Source organism: Ciona robusta, chromosome 1 (genome assembly GCF_009617815.1).
Source record: "Ciona robusta chromosome 1, ASM961781v2".
Classification (NCBI taxonomy): domain Eukaryota; kingdom Metazoa; phylum Chordata; class Ascidiacea; order Phlebobranchia; family Cionidae; genus Ciona; species Ciona robusta.
The window spans coordinates 3,096,357-3,115,286 of record NC_143235.1 but is presented as its reverse complement, the minus strand read 5'-3'; the positions used below and the strand labels follow the sequence as shown (position 1 = coordinate 3,115,286).

Here is an 18,930-nt window from a genome sequence, read left to right as displayed (position 1 = left end):
CTTGATGCACTGTTGAATTTATTTTGTGTTCTGTTTCGTGTGTATACAGTTTTAGTTCCCATAAATGCAGTAGGGTGGGGAAAGGTGAGACACCTTTTCATTCTATTTTGCCGTCCCATTTGGTGGTAAACAAAGAACATTCAAAGAATTATAAAACAGCATGGTCACGATTTCTGTTGAACGTTGTTAATTGTTTGAAACACGTTCAAGATATTTGGATATTATGTGCTAAAGGTGTCCTATCTTCACCCACAGTACTATATATTAATAAATGATTGAAAATACACACTAAACGCTCATAATTTGAATTCAATTTTGTATTGTATACTTCGTTGTTCAATATGCAACTTACACGCATACCTAAGTGTTGTGAACGCCGTTCGCAAATCTTAATTGCCCGCCGACACTCTGTGCAATAAGCGTTGATTACAAAACAGGGACGCTTCCCTCCTAACACCCTGTTTTTGTTTTGACCGCTTATAGTGTGACAACAAGCCAGATATAAGACTGTTGTGAATGTATATGCATGTTTGCCTGGTTTGAAAAAACAGCTTTGGGAACTAAACAGGTCAGTGCAAAGTTTAGTAAGGTGGGGTAAAATGGGACATGTTTTTTATTCTTTTTCTCTCGTTCCATTTTGTCGTAAACAAAGAATATTCTCAGAACTGCATAACCGTAACCCTGTAACTCAAAAAGGGTGTTGTTAATTGTTCAAAACATGATTGAGAGACATGAGATTTGGTTATGCTAACAGTATTCCATATTACCCCACAGTGCTACTTTATTTAAACTTTCACTTGTATTTATAAGTCATTGGTTAAAAATTTATCTGAAGTGCTTAAAGCTTTGTACTGAGATATTCTGCCGCTTGATAACATAAGGTTTTAGTCTGTACTTCGCTTTAAAATTATTCGATTTAGCTGGGTGGGGGAAGGTGAGACGCATGTTCTCGTCCCATTCGGTAGTAAACGGAAGAACATTTAAAGAATTAATAAACCGTTGTTAATTGTTTAGAACACGAACATGATATTTGAATATTATGTGCTAATTAAGGGTGCCCGTCTTTCCCCACCCTACACTATAGACTCTAACAGCATTGAAACCACAGCAATTAATCAATTTAAAGCGATGGATAGGAGAATGAATACACATATTATAAGCTAGGTTGGAAACAGTAGACTTAGTATAGTCTTATATGGGCGTATGCTTAATATACCGGTAGTTGTGGTAACGTATATTTACCCAAAATCCGAAACAACTTTTTCATAATAGTACCGCGCCTTTTTCTAGGAAATGTTAATTTACTTTGGGGTTAGATCATTTAAACACATAATATATCCACATATACATATGTCCTGCAGAAGTACGACCAATTATTTATGTACAGTCAACATCGTATAAGCTTTTGAAGCTGCATGCCCGGAAACGCCATTGTTTCATAAGCTGACGCCGAAAACCAAATTTCGCATCTACCGTGCCCAATCTAACCGCTGTGTTTGTTTGCTTTTTCCTAAGTTGATTTGAATCGGAATTAAAGGTAAACTGACATTTGGATTATAAACCAATCCACCCATCGCGGTATACAGGATCTGAAATTTCCCCGCACATTATATAAATGATTGACGTATATGAACTTCTTGCGGGCGCGATTGATTGACTTGCGGTCATATAAGGTTGACAAATCAACTGAAACTAATCCGAATCTCGCACGGTCAGGAGATGCTGCAAACGTCTCATACAACAGCAGCAGTGAGCTCGCCGTACATAACCTATACAGGTATAAGACATAAACTATATAACAAGTCGCTTAAAAAGTTAATTGGTCTTGAGGCGCCATTAGTCTATAGGGTTCCTTTGGCGATTTACTTCATTTTTTTTCCGGTACAGCTATACAGTCTGTACAGGACACCAAAACATAAAATGACCCATTTTTATTGGTTTGTTCGCACGAGTTTTAGGAAAACGTGGCAAAGGTGTTCCTCTTGTTAAAATGTCAAACTTCAAGTTTATTTACAGTAAATACGATATCGCCACGTAGGCGTTCACTACCAACAAGTTTATCTCTAATTTTACATCACGCGCCGTGGTTGCTTAATTAATTTTTCCCCACCACAATCACTTTTAATACAACGTGTTTCATACAGTGCAAGATCTTGTACTTTACGCGCGAATAGCTGGTTTTACCCGTCCCTAAAATTAGTCATTGGCAATTACTTGCCCACATATATTCAGCTTTCAAACATATCAATTTGTTTTTTACCGCGCAAAATTTCCACTGTAAATGATAACAAGCTGCCCCATAATATTTATACCTCGGGGAACGCCCTATCTTATCGACTACTGGCAATTTATCATGGGATAAGGCTTAATTATTTATCCTCGGCGGTCCAACTTATCCGCTGTAATATAGGTGGGAAATTATTTGCTAGTATAGTGTTTTAACATACATTACGGCTTGGTCTATTTTAACTGTTTTAATGTTTTACACCAAATGACAATGCACTATGTTCTAATGCTTTCATATTTGACACAGGTAATTTAAGTATAGAAGGGAGACCTTCACCACATATTGTCCAAATATCCTGATTGTGTTTTAAACAATTCCCAACGGTCTATGTGGGAGTCGTGAGGATACCATTTTATAATTCGTTAAATATAATTTGTTTACCGTAAAATAAGACGAGAAAATGGGATAAAAAAAGTGTATTATCTCCCCCCCCCCCTCTACTAAATCTAATATTTACAAACACAAGGCCATACGTTATAGGCGGCCATAACGAAATGCATTTACTTGAAAATCCTAACTCATATTACAATGAATACTCAATTGTAGAGATAGCTGATCAGATCTTCGCAACCCGATGCTGAAAGCGTGACAAAAATCTGCACGTTTAGGGCTTGCCTAAACTATTACAATAAACCGCATTTGAGACCAAACTTTCTGGAACAAGAGGTGTCTTCGTCAGTATAAGTTAAACTTAGTCGTTCGAATTTACGGTGTTCTAATACCCGCTGTAAGTTTCTTTTCGGTTAGTTCTGTTGCGAAGTAAAATTCAACAATGCAGATTATTCGATATATAGTATAGGGTGGGGGAAGATGGGACATCTTTTCATTTTATTTTCTCGTCACATTTTGCAGTAAACAAAAAAACATTCAAAAGATTATAAGAACCGTATCCTTACAACTCCCATATACAGTTCTTAATTGTTTAAAACACGATTAGGGTGTTTGGGTATTATGCGCTAAAGTTGTCCCGTCTTATCCCACCCTACTATGAAATAAATGATAAATACTGTGGTATTTCGGTGTACTTTCGTTTTATAAAGTAATTTACCGTACAGTAGGTTAGGGTAAGATAGAACATTTGGTATAGCCAACAAAATATTTACAGAATCATGTAACCGTAGCCTCATAACTCTTAAAACATCTTTGTAAATCGTTTAAACACGATTAGAAAATGTGATTTAGATGCTAACAACATTCTATCTTAACCCATAGTACTGTATTATAATGTTTAAGCCATGTTTGTACTTTGGCAAATGAGTCACTTTGATATCTTGCCTTGCATCTAAAGTAACATGACACCCGAGCTTGTTAATGTGGGTTTGGTTGGTATCGTGAATCTTTTACTTATAATTTCCTACGTCAATGTGTTTTGCCCCCACAACACACCTTTTGATAACCCGAATGTCCGATTAAGTACATAATGTTGTTGAATTACTCGCACCGGACATTACTCGGGTTAATGTCCGGTCCGAGTAATTTAATATCATTATGTAGTTTATAGGATTCGGATTTCAAATTACACGCAGATTAGTAAAGTTCACACTTTGTGACTATATAACAAAGTATCCCGCATCCGTTGTGACTCGTTTATGACGTCATAAATACAAGTTACGTCACTCCACGATTAACCAAAAGGATTGACACTGAAATTCAAAAAACAACAAAAAGCAATAAAACAACATAAATACGGGAGAAAATGTGGCAAAAACACGCCGTCTGCAAAGATTCGTATTACAACGGTACTATAAAACGTTCAAACACTAAAACTGGATTATCATTTCACCTTGCTTAAGGGACGCTCTAAGAAATAAAAAGTTTTGTACAAAATTTGTAAAAACAAGAAAAAAAGTCAAAAGAAATGGATTGGAACTCGTCATCTACGTAGCTGTCACGTGATTGACTGTAAAAATGTTCTCTGTCGCCATCGAGCGGTTGTCAAAGTCAGCGGTGCTCTAGCTATAGCCGTTTAGTGCTGTAAAAAAAACAACAAAGTTAAGATTAAATTGGAATATTATGGCAATAAATATTGCAGGTTATGGTATTATGCAAGTCAAACTTAAATTTTATTATTTTTTAAACTTTTATTGCAGAATACATACTCGACAAAACAAAGCAAGAAATCTTACCGATATTTCCGTTAGACGGCGCTAGAGGACTGGGCGAGTTGTGTGGACGATGTACAGGGGCAAATGCGCTCTTCTGCTTTGCGGCTGATATCATGTTTGCAGGTGAAAAACTAAATATTCCCGGTGTGGTCCCCGAAGACGGGAGTGGGTTCATACCGTTGTGGGGCGAAGGTGGAATTACTGTAAATAAATTATACTTTATACTAAACACATAATTTTTAAAAAAAGTTTATTATATAAAAAAGGGTGTGCTAGACCATGATTTTGTTCTCTCTTCCCGCCCCCTTGATAGTGAACAAAATATATTTATTAACAGAGTTAAATAACCATAAGACGATTCTTAAAGAGCGTTGTTGATTGTTAAAACACGATAAAGAAATGCATACATTTATATCGTAGTGGTAGATAGAATGCCCTAACTTAGTAGTATAGTAGGGTGGGGAAAGATGGGACACATTTTTGTTCTACTACCTTGTCCCATTTGGTAGTAAACAAAGCTCATTTAAAAAATTATAAAACTTTATCCTTACGACTCCCACAGACCATTTTTAATTGTTTGAAACACAATCAGGATATTTCGATATTTTGTGCTGAAGGTATCCCGTCTTCCCACTTTTATATTTAATAGAGGCGCTACACCTACTCGTTTTATAATAGCATGGATACTTGATCACATATAGGAAGCTAACATTGGAGTTAACCGTTGTTGGTTCGCTGCAGTTTTTCACAATGATAGTGATCCCGTTTATGGCCAACGGACATCTACTTTCATTGTGGCAAACTGAACCGAAGTAGGCTCATAACTTGACCAAGTACATTGTATTGTTAAAACCATGCGTTTGGCTTTGAATATACCTTTATGCTGTGGTGTTACAACCACGCAAACAGTATCACGTACCAACTTATAAAGTTGAAGCCATTTACCGCAAAGTAGTTTTACGTATCAGTTGCTACACCACCGCCGCGTACAGTATACCTCCTAACCTAACTCTACTCAATGCCAGTTCCAGACAAACCGCGTAATCTAACTAATACTTACTCCCAGATCCAGAAAAAAGCCCAGGAGACGTGTTGTTCATGTTCGTGAATGTGGGACCTGAAGCGCTGGAATAACTGTTAAAGGATGGTGCGCAGTGGTAGGGGGCTGGGGCAGGAACTGCGCCTACAGTTGTGAGCCCCACCATGCTACCAATTGAGCCACTGTTCAAGCTATGCGGTGTCGTCTGGGGGGAATATCCGTTGCGGGGAGAAACGCTGTTACCTCGTGAGTAACCTGTTAATAAGATTGGTTGGTTAGTAAAGGGGTGAGTGGGTTTTGGGCAATACTTTACATGAAAAAGTAGTGTCCTAGTTAACAGACGAACAAACCTATCAAACCTGAATCACTTCCGGTGTCGAACCGATCGGGTGTTCCGCCAAATTGTGAAGAAACCGCTGCAGCAGCGTAACCGTTCATTGCCACGGCCATGGCAGCGCTAGCAGATTGCGGAACGAAACTGCCGGGTGGCGCGCACGGCGCGGCCGCTAGATGGGGTGCGGGAGGCGTGATCCCGGCTGACGGGGGCATTTGGCTTGGCGGGGCGTACTGCCGACTGATCACCGCTTCCATGACGTCAGCAGCTCGTTTTAGAATAATCTCCTACGTCATAATTGCATTGTGAGGTCATGATGAGGTCATATTAAAGTAATTTATGTTTATGAATAATTAAAGAGTTGTTTTGAAGCGTCGTCAATTAGAACTTAGATGATACATCAGATCAGTCATGTAAAATAGACGCTAACGAAGCAAAGATCGTTCACTTGCAATTACTTTTACTCGAATTACCTTTGGTAGTCTCTCAGGGTCGCCTGGGTGTCTTGGCACAGTCTTCAGTAATCGCTGGAATCCATAATCAAGTGTCGGTTCGTTGAGCGCTAAAAAACACAAAGATTTAAAATTAAACGAAGTAAAAAAAATATATAAAAATTGTTTTTTTTTGGCCTGACATGCGTTTTGTTTTTCCAAAAATGCAGTTTGGGTAGTTTTGAATCATTTTAAATGTACGCATTCTTTGTTGTGCAATATGCACATTCTTTGCATAGGCTTTCCGCAAATTGCCTGATGTTTACCTGTGTATACAAAGCGTCCTGGAGCACCACTGCAGAATTGTTTATTTTTGTAAGACAGAGTCACTTCTACCACGCCCGGTAGATGGCGCGGTGGAGTCTGTACTCTGATTGCGTGTTGGGTGATCAACTGAAAAACAAAGTTGCAAATTTATTAACCCCAAACTAAAAAATGAAAATAGGCTTTTTAACATTACATAAACGTGTATGAATTTCCAAAGCTCCAACCTGTCAGCCAATTATACAACAATTGTAGTATACAAAGTCATTTTCTATATAGTAATTTAAGTAAGATAAATACCATTAGCACATAAAAATCGGTATTTCCTAATGCATCATCGCTTACCAACGCTCTTTTTATAGTCGTGAGGACACGGATATATGATATTTTAACCTTCATTGTTTAATACTAAATGAGACTATCAAAGAGAATGAAACCCATCTTACCCCAACGTACAGTATCCAATTACATATAATACTCTGGGATAAGATGGGACACCTTAGCACATATTATCCAAATATCCTGTTCGTGTCTTAAATAAGTAACAACGGTCTATGGGAGTCGTGAGGATACGGTTATATAATGTTTGATTGTTCTTTGTTTTCTTACAAATGTGACGGGAAAACGAAATGAACAGGTGCCCTATCTCCCCCCACCCTACTATATCTTTGCAATTCTTACCTCACTCCACACAACCATTGAACCAAACACAACTTGAAGCCCGTCAAAGAAATTTTCTCCAACTATAACAACTGTTGCTCCTCCTGTTGTCCAACCCTCAGCTGGGTTGATTGCTTTGATAGTTGGCGAAGCTGAAATAATGTCACAGTTAGGCTACACGTCGAAAATGTTGCTGTATCGCCACGGCAAAGTTGAGGCATGTAGAGATTGTATTGGTTTTTTTTTAAAAGTATTCTGGTGTAAGCTATACTGTTTGGAAAGTGTTTTCGTTCAGGATGGTCAATGATCATGCTTGGGTAGCTACATATTCGGCTCTATATAGCATATTCGTCGTATTATTTTAAATATATACCACTGAGATCACGCAATCTTGAATCAGATTAAAAAATATCATTTTAATTTGGCAATAGTATTAGTACACGTGTGTACCACATTTAGAAACGAATCGGGATATTAGACCGTAGGTCGAATGTTTAGTCTCCAAATCGCGCATACGTGGTATAACAACTATATGATACTTTTTCTGCAATAGATTATTTTTTGAGCGCGCTTTAACTCGTAATCATGTGTTTGTCGAATTGGTAAAAACGGTCTTAAAATCGTCATAAAATCGACCTGTTCCGCTAACACTCAATCGAAACTTGGAGCAGTCTTGGCCAGAACGATCCGTACCGCATTTACCGCACAAATTAACCCCATGTAAGACACGCAACCAGATTCAATACTTCGATTGTGTACCAGTTAAAAGATTGAACCTGCATGTCCATCCCATGGGGCAGTCACAGGGGTGCAAACCTACTACTACGCTTCGAGATATTGATTAGAGGTGCATCCCTTAGAGCATCGTCGTTCTCATGCGTGATAGTACGTAGCATCATTATCGATGTGTTAATAATTGCGAGTGCCCGGCCGCAAAACAAAAAGGACAGCCCGCTAAAAATGTTTCTCGTCATCAGAGGGTAGCCTATTCCTACCAAGAGGCCTAAGATTTACAAACGAAAGCGTATAGTACTATTGGGTATGATTAACGTATTCTTCCTATAATCGCGTTTTTAACACGATCTTTTGGAATCGCGATGGTTAAATATTTCTGTAATTAGTTTGGGTTACTTCCATTTACTATAAAAGGGATAAAAATATGATCCATCTTAACCCACATACTCTAAAGTTTGCCAGCTTGTATTTTTTATATAGATACCGATCATACTGCAGCAACTGCATTACCCCACATTCGAGATAATCGTTTGATGGCTATATTCAAAGACGTTACGAGCCATTAGGTCCTGACCGCGGACTTTCCCCTGTGACTGACAGTAACATGTGCTGAGCGTTAGAAACAAACAGACGTTTGGTTGAAGCATACGAAACTACAGTATGCTATTTATATTTGTTTGCGCAGTCTGCGTAATTTTCCCGCGCTTCTGCAAAAGCTTATACCATCAGTTGCCTAATTCCCAAGGTAAGGGGTATGAACAATTATGAAGGGCCGATCTATGAAATAAGATACGGATATTATGACTTCGTTTGCTGGCATATGGCGACACAAATATGTTCGATCTTTAGTAACTGTAGCGTGGGTAGGAACCGTTAAGAGCTGTGTAACTGTATATTCCTTTTGGGATTCATTTAACATTCCGAATTTTGAATCTGGGTTAACCTTATCGATATGGGAATACGCTCTTCGTATTAAGACGTTCGAATCATCAAAAATTTTATTTGCAATTGGTTTCCTATTAGTTTTGTCGGCGGTTATGAAATCATTGGGAAGTTTTGTGGTTGCGAGTTATGTCTGTTTGTGAACGTCTATGAGCCAAAACTTTGTTAAAGATGCATTTTTTGTCTTAAAATGTTTTGAAACTCTTTTCCACATTGGAAAAGATTCATTTATGTCCAAATTAATGGACAGGTGGCACTCGTTTATTAGTTTTTAATCACCCGGCGTTTTTATACTAGTTAGTACAAAAAAAATTACCTTCTGATGGGTCGACCCTTCTCGCTCGACGTCCATGTTTCGAGTTGTTGTGCACGAACATGTTGTCAGACACAGCTAAAACATGACCGTCAACATGCACAGTTGTTGAGACCACAACCTGAAACACAAATTGAATTCAAATAGTCATTTATCAAAATGATATCGAGTCCTATGACTTCTTAGGATAGCTTGATGTCTTCATAAAAAGTTGATGTCTTCATTAAGAAACATTTACAAGCGAATTTCGTGAATTTATTAATGTTTTAAGCCGTTTTTAAAGATTAGGCGAACTCTGATACATAGTTAGTATACAAAATCTAGACAAAATACTTTCAACTGTCGCAAAGCGTACTGTTTTATAGATTGTACCTGAAATCTTCGCATGTCTCTTGGATTTCCAGCATTCTTTAAACAGTTTTGGTTGCACTTGAGAAAGAATTTTAAGAAGTATCTGAAAATAGATAAAGGGGTAACATTTTAAAATAGACGGAGTAAGGAACTGGTTACACATAGTTTTATTTTCGCAAAGGCGTGCCGAATTTTAAGCGCGAAAAAAAAAACGTTATAAGTTATTACTTTTGCTTAGTTACACTGTATCACGTCGAAAACATTCCAAAATTGCCAGAATTCTCAGTTTATTTAAAGACTTTACATACATGTGTGTATGATATTCGATCATTGCTTATTCAGCAATGCTGATGCGTTATCCTGATTATAAGGAGAAGGGTTGAACGTTTATTGGTTGAGTTCAAATCTTGAACCCGTTTGCTGGCGTTATACATAGATGGAAATACGTCAGTAAAGCGGTTTGAAATGCATTATGACGACACTGAACGATCGCGAATACAAACATCCAGCTCAACAGCTGCGAGAGTTGAAACGGATGACGATTCATAAATTCCTGGACCCTAATGTGTTTTCGTCGAAAAGGACGGCTTAATGGCAAGTTACGAAAGCTTGCATGGCCCACGGTTGCTACGCTGAGTCTCCAATCGATTTTCTACCATCCTTAATTAAAGCTGCCCAGTGATTTCAACGCAAGGGCCTTGCCAGTAAACGTTAACGAAGCGAGCGACCACAAATCGTCTTTTGCCGAGTAAGACTGTTGAAACAGTGGCGCTGAGAGTTGTTATGATTAAAACTGCTGCTGAATCACGTGCGCGCTTCAAAAACTTGCCCGTTCTAACTTGTCAGTTCTATTAATAATTCATGCAGCCTTCCATATTTCGTTCCTGGATTAGACGTCGGTAATATGCCATGACCAGCTCCCATGTTTCGCCGAGTCCACAACACCACTATAGTGTGCAGCATAAGGTTTTTAGGCGCTTTGCCAAAGAGTACTGGGTTTTTGCAAAAGCAAAGCTCCAGTAGAACTCGTGCTCTTATTGTTCATGGTAGCAAACCCAATCAACGTTAATTTAGAATCCAATTTCCTTGCGTCGCGCGCTCCGTATTGAGCAAATAGGGTGAAGTTGTCAGTCTCGCTAAAAATCTTAATTAACAAACCTACATCGCCATATGCCGCAGTGTTGCCAGACGTTTCGCGTTAATCCAAAGCAGTGTTTACCGTAAAATTCTCTCCCAGCGGGGATATGAATTTTAACGCAACCTAAATATACGTATTATGGTTCAAAATTAACGATTTCCCTGGAGTAATCTTTCGATGGCCGCTTATTCTGTTTTAAATTCGGTTATTTGGCGCAAAAATGCCATCGGGCGGCCCGACGTTCAGTGTATATTCCGCAAAATCCATTTGGAGACCAACTTGGTTGACTTTGCCAAAAGTTAAAACATTAATCGCAGTAAACAACCGTTTGGTCTCCCAGGGGTGCAGCCGTCCACCGCGTTGAAACGTTAAAAGCAGAAATCTTTACACTTTACACTCCCAGGTACTCTGGGCAACTGTCAGGCGGGGGAAACGCCAGTCAAATGTACCTGTCAATCACCACTGGGTCGGATGGAGTTTCGTTTCTGTTCCCGCAACTCTTCTTGTCACAGCAGCGGCTGAAAAATAATCGCCATTTAATTATTTTTGGGGTATACGTTTAGGCAGTTAATAACGTGTAGGAGGAGATATACAATGCTAGTTTTATTTGGGTTAAATTAATACGGAGATTGAATTCTATATAGTTTAAACGAATTTAAAAACTGTCACACGATGTCCACTATCAATTAGAAAGATAAAAATTGTAGCAAAAACAGTCATTTCCCTTTTTTCCAAATGTTGTAAAAAAATCTCTAAAATTATGCGTTTCTATATATGCCTCAAATTTAAGAAAATGCGGTTACATTTAGTTAAGAAAGAATTAGTTACCTGCACATGATCTCATGAGTGAGCAAAACCCGTCGCATTTCTGGGTTTTTATCTTGTCCTTCGTACGTAATTGACTGTATCAAAAGTTAGGTTGTTGTTTCAGAAGTTAAAGTACACGGTAGAAACTAACCGTATGTGTTAAGGACGTTATATTAGAAAATTTGGCATATTCTATTCAGATCGGACGTTTATGATATAGTAGGGTGGGGGAAGCCGAGATACATTTAGCACATAATTTCTAAATATCCTGATCGTGTTTTAAACAATTACCAACCTTCTATGGTAGTCGTGAGGATACAGGTTTACAATTCTTTAAATGTTTTTTGTTTACTAATAAATTGGACGATAAAACAAAATGAAAAGGTGTCCACCTTCCCCCGCCCTACTATATAATACAATAGACAACACAGCCGGACAATTAAAGTATTGTATTCAAGAATGTTTAATTGTTTCCATTTCGTGATATATATACCTGTTTGGTTGCAGAGTCGATAAGACGGACGAATACATCTTGTTCTGTCCGTACGCCTATTAAAAAAAAATGGCATCATTTTTAAAAGTGTGTCATTTGGAACAGTGTTTCCGTGTAAAAAAACAGTGTTTTCTATTCCAAATACGTTGCGCAGCACTGGCGCTATCTCATAACCTTAGCAGGTCGATTCTCTATCGAGCCCAATAATTTATTCTGTACTAATCAACAGTATTCGACTTCTGCCTTTATTACCTATGGGACTGTAGGCTATTCCCGGGTGTACGATTACGATGCTATATGCGGTCACCAGCTAATGGGATCCCATCTTTGGCTCATACCAATACCAGACAAACGCCATGATGTAATGTTTTATATTGAAATATCATATTGAACATTTAGGTGTGTTTTGAATCTTACCGCTATGGTAAAGCAATTGGAGTCTGTACTGGATCCCGTTGTTTGTTTTTTCGCCGGCGATCTCCTTTTTAAAAAAAATTCAACTTTTAATTAAAATGGCGCATACATCTTATTTATGGTACATTGTGAGTAGGTGGTGGTGTATGCAATACAGACGTGTCGGACTAGAAGTCTAAAAACAAATTACAAGAAAACAAATTTGCTACTTAGTTCTGGCTGAAATTCAGCTTCCCTAATGTATGCGTGTTTTTAAAGCAAAAATACAAGATAGAAATGCTTTTTTTTGTTTTTTGTAAAAAAACGCGCCTTATTACTTCATGGTAGGTTGGGGAAAGATAAGACACCTTTTTAACAAAAAGAAACATTCAAAAATTCTAAAACCGTATTCGTTACGACACCCACAGACCGTTGTTAATTGTTTAAAACACGATCAGGATATTTCGATATCATGTGGTAAAGGTGTCCCATCTTACCCCACAGTACTCTATGTAAATTATGTTGTTAGAAGTTTTGTAACAAATAAATACACTCACGGTTTCGTTTTCCACAAATCCTACGAAAGCACTTCGCTCAATTTCCACCGGCTGCCCTTGTCTGTCGTACAGGGCAAGCACGAAGTGGAAAAAGTTGCTTTTTCTAAGGTTGTTTGGCGGCTGCTTTTCGAAATGTGCCCGATGTAGACCAACATTGCCGCTGTAAAAAAAGATGTAAATTTAGCTCTTAAATTTGACAAAAAAATAGAAAATTTAAAACACTAAAAACATTTAAAATTTTAAAACAAAAGGCAAAAGTCTAAAGTCCTAAAAAAAATTAAACATGGTTGTATAGTTGTCAAAAATCGACGTTAATTTGTAAACAATGTAGTACGTTATTAGAAATATAGTTTCACATTGAAAATTCCTATTTTATTTAAAGTATTTAATGCCGATTTAAAATTATTCTTCGCTTATTCATTATGTACGTAGTTTAATAAACGATGGATAGCTATTTTTTAAAAAACTTCGGTGTTTTGTATTATTTTAATGATATACTTCTTCTTTGCATGTTAAACTAAAACAAAATGGCGTCTGTCGTATTTTTATTCGGATTTGTAGATGCATGGACGCTACACACCTTTCCTATTATTGCTGCCGTTTAACTATTGATTAAGACAGGCTGTTGCCGAAACTTGGACGGATTCCGCTTTAATTCTTGTGTTAACTGTTCTTTGATCAATTTCTTCGATTTGTGGTCACGCTAACTATCGATTGACTCTGCTGTTGTATCCTTAACTTTCAAGCAAATCTTTGTGAAACCTTTCCTTTATATAAACTACTCTGCTTTGACGAGAGTGATCTAATGTACTTTTGTAACAAAACCTGCTACGTGGCTTCAACTACAGCATGAGCGTTACACTACTGAAGTTTTTCAATCACTGAGAACTTTAAGCGGCCTGCATCAAAATCCCAAGACCCCAACGCAAATTAATGCTTAGATAGTAGCAATACACAGTTTCCCAAAGGGCTCTTAACTTGGTTTCCTATGTTAGCAATACGCTTCGCGTGGCGCCTACAAGGGTCACAGTGTTAACTTCTCTACCTGTCAATATAACTGCGACACTTACGGATTTTCAGTTTCCATACTGTTTTTAGTCAATGCGGTACCAGTGAATAAAAACATTAAACCAAGATGTTTAAAAGTGTAAAAATTGGTAAAACGTTGAAATGTTTTAAAACAGCATGCGAAAGAGGCTTCTTCCGCAATTTTGACAAGAAAATATGAAGTATACTGTGGGAAAAGATGGGACACCTTTATAGCACATTATATGCCAACATTCCGATCGTGTTTTTATCATTTAATAACGGTCTATGGGAGCCATGAGGATACGGTTTTAACTCTTTCAATGTTCTTTTTAACTGCCAAATGAGACAGAAAATATAATGAAAAGGTGTACCGTATTTCCCCACTTCACCATAAAAGAATCGTGTTGTTATTGTATCTCTAACAAACACAAATATCGGTCAGATTTAAATACTCTAAAATCAAATATAGTAAAATATGAAAAAAATCAAATATACTAAAATAAAAGTAAATAATGTAAAATATGAAAAATATGAAAATAAAAGTGAAATTTTTACTTTGGCATCGGTTCCACTAACGTTGTTTGCATCCATCCTCTCACTGCTGGCCCCGATAACTGAGGTCCCGCCATTGTTGCCATTTGGATATTACTTACAAATAAAATAACACTTAAGGTATCTGGTGAAAAATCACGTTGGGGTAAAAAAATAAGTCATCTTTTTATAGTTTTCAATTTTATACATTTTATTAAAACGTGGATTTTTTTATTTAGGATAGTTTTTAAGAAATAAAGAACTTGTTTTGGGCATTTTTTTAGAATAAAGGAATTTTTTAAATTGAACAAAATGACTTTTCTGAAATAAAATTTTATGGAAATAAAAACATCGTTTTCTCTATACCAATATCATTAGGATGAATAAAGGAAATAATAAAATTATTGTTTTAAATTAAAATTTTAACTGAAATAAATAATTCTAGTTTATTACAGATAGTTACAGATTTTAAAAACATTTAATTTTAATTATAGAATGCCTAAATGGTTAGTTTCTCAATGAAAAGCAAAATGGCGTCGTTTATCGGTTTGCGTTTAAGAGTTACAATTAACGGAATCAATTTACTTCGAAAATCTTTTTGCCCTTTCAAAAGGTAAATTAACTTTAACTCCTGACTGTCACCTTGATTAATAACTAACATTGCAAATTAGTCGAAATCCCGGTCGGGAACCTATCTCCAACTCAATCTATTTGCGAAATCCGCAGAGACGATCTAGCTGATTCTACACTGTATGGTGGCCAACTAGCGCGCTGGGACCCGGCCCATGGGTCGTCCGGGACGAATCCACCAAGTTAGTGGCGAATCGTCCGAGTTGTCCACTGAGAGAAGTCTCTGTATTGATGTGTCCGTTGAGACACTGGCTTGCTGGTTTTAAACTCCACGACGCGTGGCCTTCTATACTCTAGTATTCCTGACTAGGACAGAAAGAAAAAGGCGGCGCATGTCTTGGAGTAAGGTTCTTTTTCCTCCGTGCCCTCGCGACTGGTTCCTGTCTCATAAATCGGAGCGTGCATCTGTCGACTTTCGCCTCATTCTCTCTTTCGCTACGAAACGCGTATGCCACCCCTATTTACGAACACCATTGCCGGCGCTGATTCCAAAATCGTGTTTTTCGCATTCACGCAGATTACTTTTTCCTCCGCTTAACAACAGGCAAATTTACGTTTTTAAAATATGGCACACATATTGAGAAAAGCACAAAAATTAAAAGCTAGAAAGTAAATTACATTTTAAAAAATTGTACGTAATTTTTGCTTCAGATATTTTGGTTAGTTATTCTATGTAAGCGTACAATTATTTTTTTTCAAGATTTCAAAATAATTCAAGATATCAAAATACGAAACTCTGTCCGCCATTTAAAACTTGGTCTATACTTAAACACGTAACCTAACGAAAAAGAATTGTACAGCCTTTGGAAATAATTTCGTTGGTTTCGCGATTTTCTAAAGGTTAACAAACATTTTTCAAAAAATAGTACAAAAACGCACAGAAATAAAATGGATAAATAGATACATTTTATATAAAACAAAATTTGTGCCGCGCTAAATCAAATGATTAAACAGAGAAATAATTAAAAACAAACAATCCTTCGTTGTTCTAATCGTATCCGGGCGTGACGAGAGCGCTTGTGACGTCACAATAGCAATAAAATTCGCCGCCTTTTAGCGTCGCAAGAAAGTTGTGAAGTAATTACAACGTTTGCTAATTTGTTTGTTTTAAAGGTGATAACTGTAGTTTAAAAAAAACAAAATAATTTTACATTTTTTTTTATAAATTTTAGGCAGTTTTGTGGCCTTTGTCGGGTTAAATTGTTCAGCGACTCTAAGTATTATTTTTTAACATTTTTTTCGAAATTCTAATTTTGAATACCGTTCTCTTGTTTGTTTTTACGTTTTTTATGGGTTATTTATTTGTTATTTTATGCTTGTCCTAACTTCTTCCGTCGTAAAAATTAACATTCGGCAAAAAGTGCAATGCTTTGAATTTTCCAACTCGAAGGCACGCGACCTCGTCTCTGTGACGTCACTGTGCACTGCTTTGTGACGTAGGCGAGACAGCAGTGACGACAATGCCTCGTTTACGACTTCACAATGGACAGAGCCGCAAAGTTGCTAAGACAGAACGAAGATTCGTCGAACAGATGTGGCGACGCGATCGGACTTAAAAAACAAAGAGGGAAATTAACCCAAACAAAAGGGTTGCGTGTTGCAACTCTGTCGACCATATTTCAGACGCGCGCATGTGATTGTGACGTCACGGAGTATCGATCTTGGCCAGCGAAGAGAACGCGTTGTTAGAACTCGCGCGGAGTAATATCCATATGAGAAATTGGTTTTATGCGCAAGTTAACCGTTTGATTTATCAAACGGTAAAATTGAATACAGCGGACTAAACAAATGACATTTTTAAGCCATGGCGACTAAAAAGATTAATATTTATCTCAAAAATGTAAAATTTGCAATTTTAATCCAGTTTGATCAAAATTTAAGTTATTTCTAAAAAATATTTAAAAATCTGGTAAAAATTGTGATAAATAAAAAGACTGATCTTTTTGCAATGGTAACTTATATAGCCACTAAAATTGTCGTGAAGCAACGTCACATATTTCCTAAACCAGGTCACCGTTATAGGGTGGAGTGTGGGATATCGAATATCATGGAAATTTGAAATTCGAATAAAGTCACTGCCGCTCTTATTTCCCGGAAGAATTCATTAAACTTTGCCAGAGACTTTTCCCTGCAGACAAATAATGGACAGAAATTATATCGAGTTGAAAAAACAAAGACGTGGCCCGACTTTTAGTTATTTTAATTAGCCAGCCGCCACTTTAGCACACCGCCTAGGGATTCGAACCCACCGAAAGGTTTGCTTCCTGGCACAAAAACGTCCTACGGGAACGATTGTCACGTCATAATGAGGTCTATTGAACCAATAAGGACGGGTGAACCTGTTACCGCGCACGTCTTGTTTGTTTAAAAGTGTCTGGTGTAGAATGATGACTTCCTCAGCGACCGAAGTGCCCATACAAGTTAATAGATACTGGCTGTATTTTGTACTATATATGTAGGGTGGGAAAGATGGGACACATTTAGCACAAATATTCAAAGATCCTGATCTTGTTTCAAACAATTAACAACAGTCTATTAGAGCCGTGGGGATACGGTTTAATAATTATTTGAATGTTCTTTGTTTACCACCAAATGGGACAAAAAGGGGAATGAAAAGTTCTCCCATCTCCCCCCACCGTACTACATAATAATTTAATAGTGGTACCGAGTAAAACGAAACACAATAGTAGGTTGGGGTAATATGGTCCTTGTTTTAGTTGTGTTTTTTTATCCCGTCGTATATAACCGTATACTCACGATTTGAAAATACGCTTAATTGAGATATGTAAAAACACGCTTAGTAAGTATGAGACACAATTAGTAATCATATATAGTATTCGCACGACTCCCATAGATTTTGTTTAAGAAAAAATGTTTAAGACACAATTAGGGTGTTTGGATGTTATATGCTAAAGGTGTCCCACCTTACACCACAGTACTATAAATTAACAATTACGTATAGCGACCAAACTTTAAAAAATATGTTCAATTAATTAGAATATTAGATCCTTTCTCTTTCTTAGAGAAGCTGTAAACAGTTGGTGGCATCAGGTGTTGCGGGTTGTCACCTGTTCAAGGCATATGACTACAACCCCGCGGGGACCAGTTCCACCAACTGGTGCATTATAGGGTGTTAACCCCACGAGAATGATTTGCAACTGGGCTATATTTAGAGATATAACGCGACCAAAATGTTATTAATCATTGTAACATTCTAATAAAATGTTAATATTTAGAAATATACCGGGATTTAAAAATATAACAGGACTAAAATAGTATCACGTATTGTAACATTTCAATAAAATGTTAATATTTAGAAATGTTATTTATTTTCCACTGCTGAGCTATATTTAGAAAAATATGGGATTGCTTTGGAAGCGTATTTTTAAAAACACTGTGTCTCGCTTTTTGCTTGACATTTAAAGTATATAGTAGGGTGGGGGAAGATGGGACACCTTTTCAATCAATTTTCTCCTCCAAATTGATAATAAACAAACATTTAACGATTTTTTATAAAACTTTATCCTCGCGGCTCGCGTCGACTGTTGTTAATTGTTTAAAACACGATCAGGATATTTGGTTATTATGTGTCAAATGTGTCCCATCTTCCCCCACCCTACTATACATTTGTAGTAAATTTCAATAAAATGGTCTATTTATATTGTTTTCCAAGTACCAACAATTACATTTGTAGTGTGGCGTGCATTTATACTTACAAAGAGACTACGTCACCTAGTCGTATCACATTTATTATATATGTGGTAATATGCGGTACCGTTGGCACATATATCACCTCTTACCTGGTTAGAGCTGCGAGGCTATCGGTTATTC

At 37.2% G+C, this 18,930-nt stretch overlaps 1 protein-coding gene across 2 annotated transcripts; it reads right to left on the bottom strand.

Moving 5' to 3' along the window:
* Positions 1-3,859: 3,859 nt before the first annotated feature.
* LOC149741398 (transcription factor COE1-like) lies at positions 3,860-14,644 on the bottom strand. Of its 2 annotated transcripts, none has more exons than XM_089876227.1 (15): positions 14,494-14,644; positions 12,910-13,069; positions 12,377-12,440; positions 11,960-12,015; positions 11,488-11,561; positions 11,109-11,177; positions 9,543-9,624; positions 9,174-9,291; positions 7,202-7,332; positions 6,523-6,649; positions 6,239-6,327; positions 5,782-6,052; positions 5,453-5,686; positions 4,414-4,593; positions 3,860-4,259 (listed from the first exon to the last, which is right to left on the bottom strand). In XM_089876227.1, exons 1-15 carry the CDS (start codon positions 14,574-14,576, stop codon positions 4,240-4,242), a joined length of 1,758 nt encoding a protein of 585 aa, XP_089732353.1. In that variant the 5' UTR covers positions 14,577-14,644; the 3' UTR covers positions 3,860-4,239. The 2 variants fall into 2 exon arrangements, with proteins under 2 accessions (XP_089732353.1, XP_089732432.1); XM_089876306.1 differs by having other exon boundaries at positions 5,791-6,052.
* Positions 14,645-18,930: the final 4,286 nt, after the last annotated feature.

What these genes read in the sequence shown, in the direction of transcription:
- LOC149741398 (XM_089876227.1), bottom strand. Translation starts at nt 14,576, where the DNA reads ATGGCAACAATGGCGGGACCTCAGTTATCGGGGCCAGCAGTGAGAGGA. An exon ending in ACTCATGAGATCATGTGCAG is followed by an intron (nt 11,178 to 11,487) that starts GTAACTAATTCT and finishes ATTATTTTTCAG; the next exon opens with CCGCTGCTGTGACAAGAAGA. An exon ending in GCTTTTTTCTGGATCTGGGA is followed by an intron (nt 4,594 to 5,452) that starts GTAAGTATTAGT and finishes ATTTATTTACAG; the next exon opens with TAATTCCACCTTCGCCCCAC.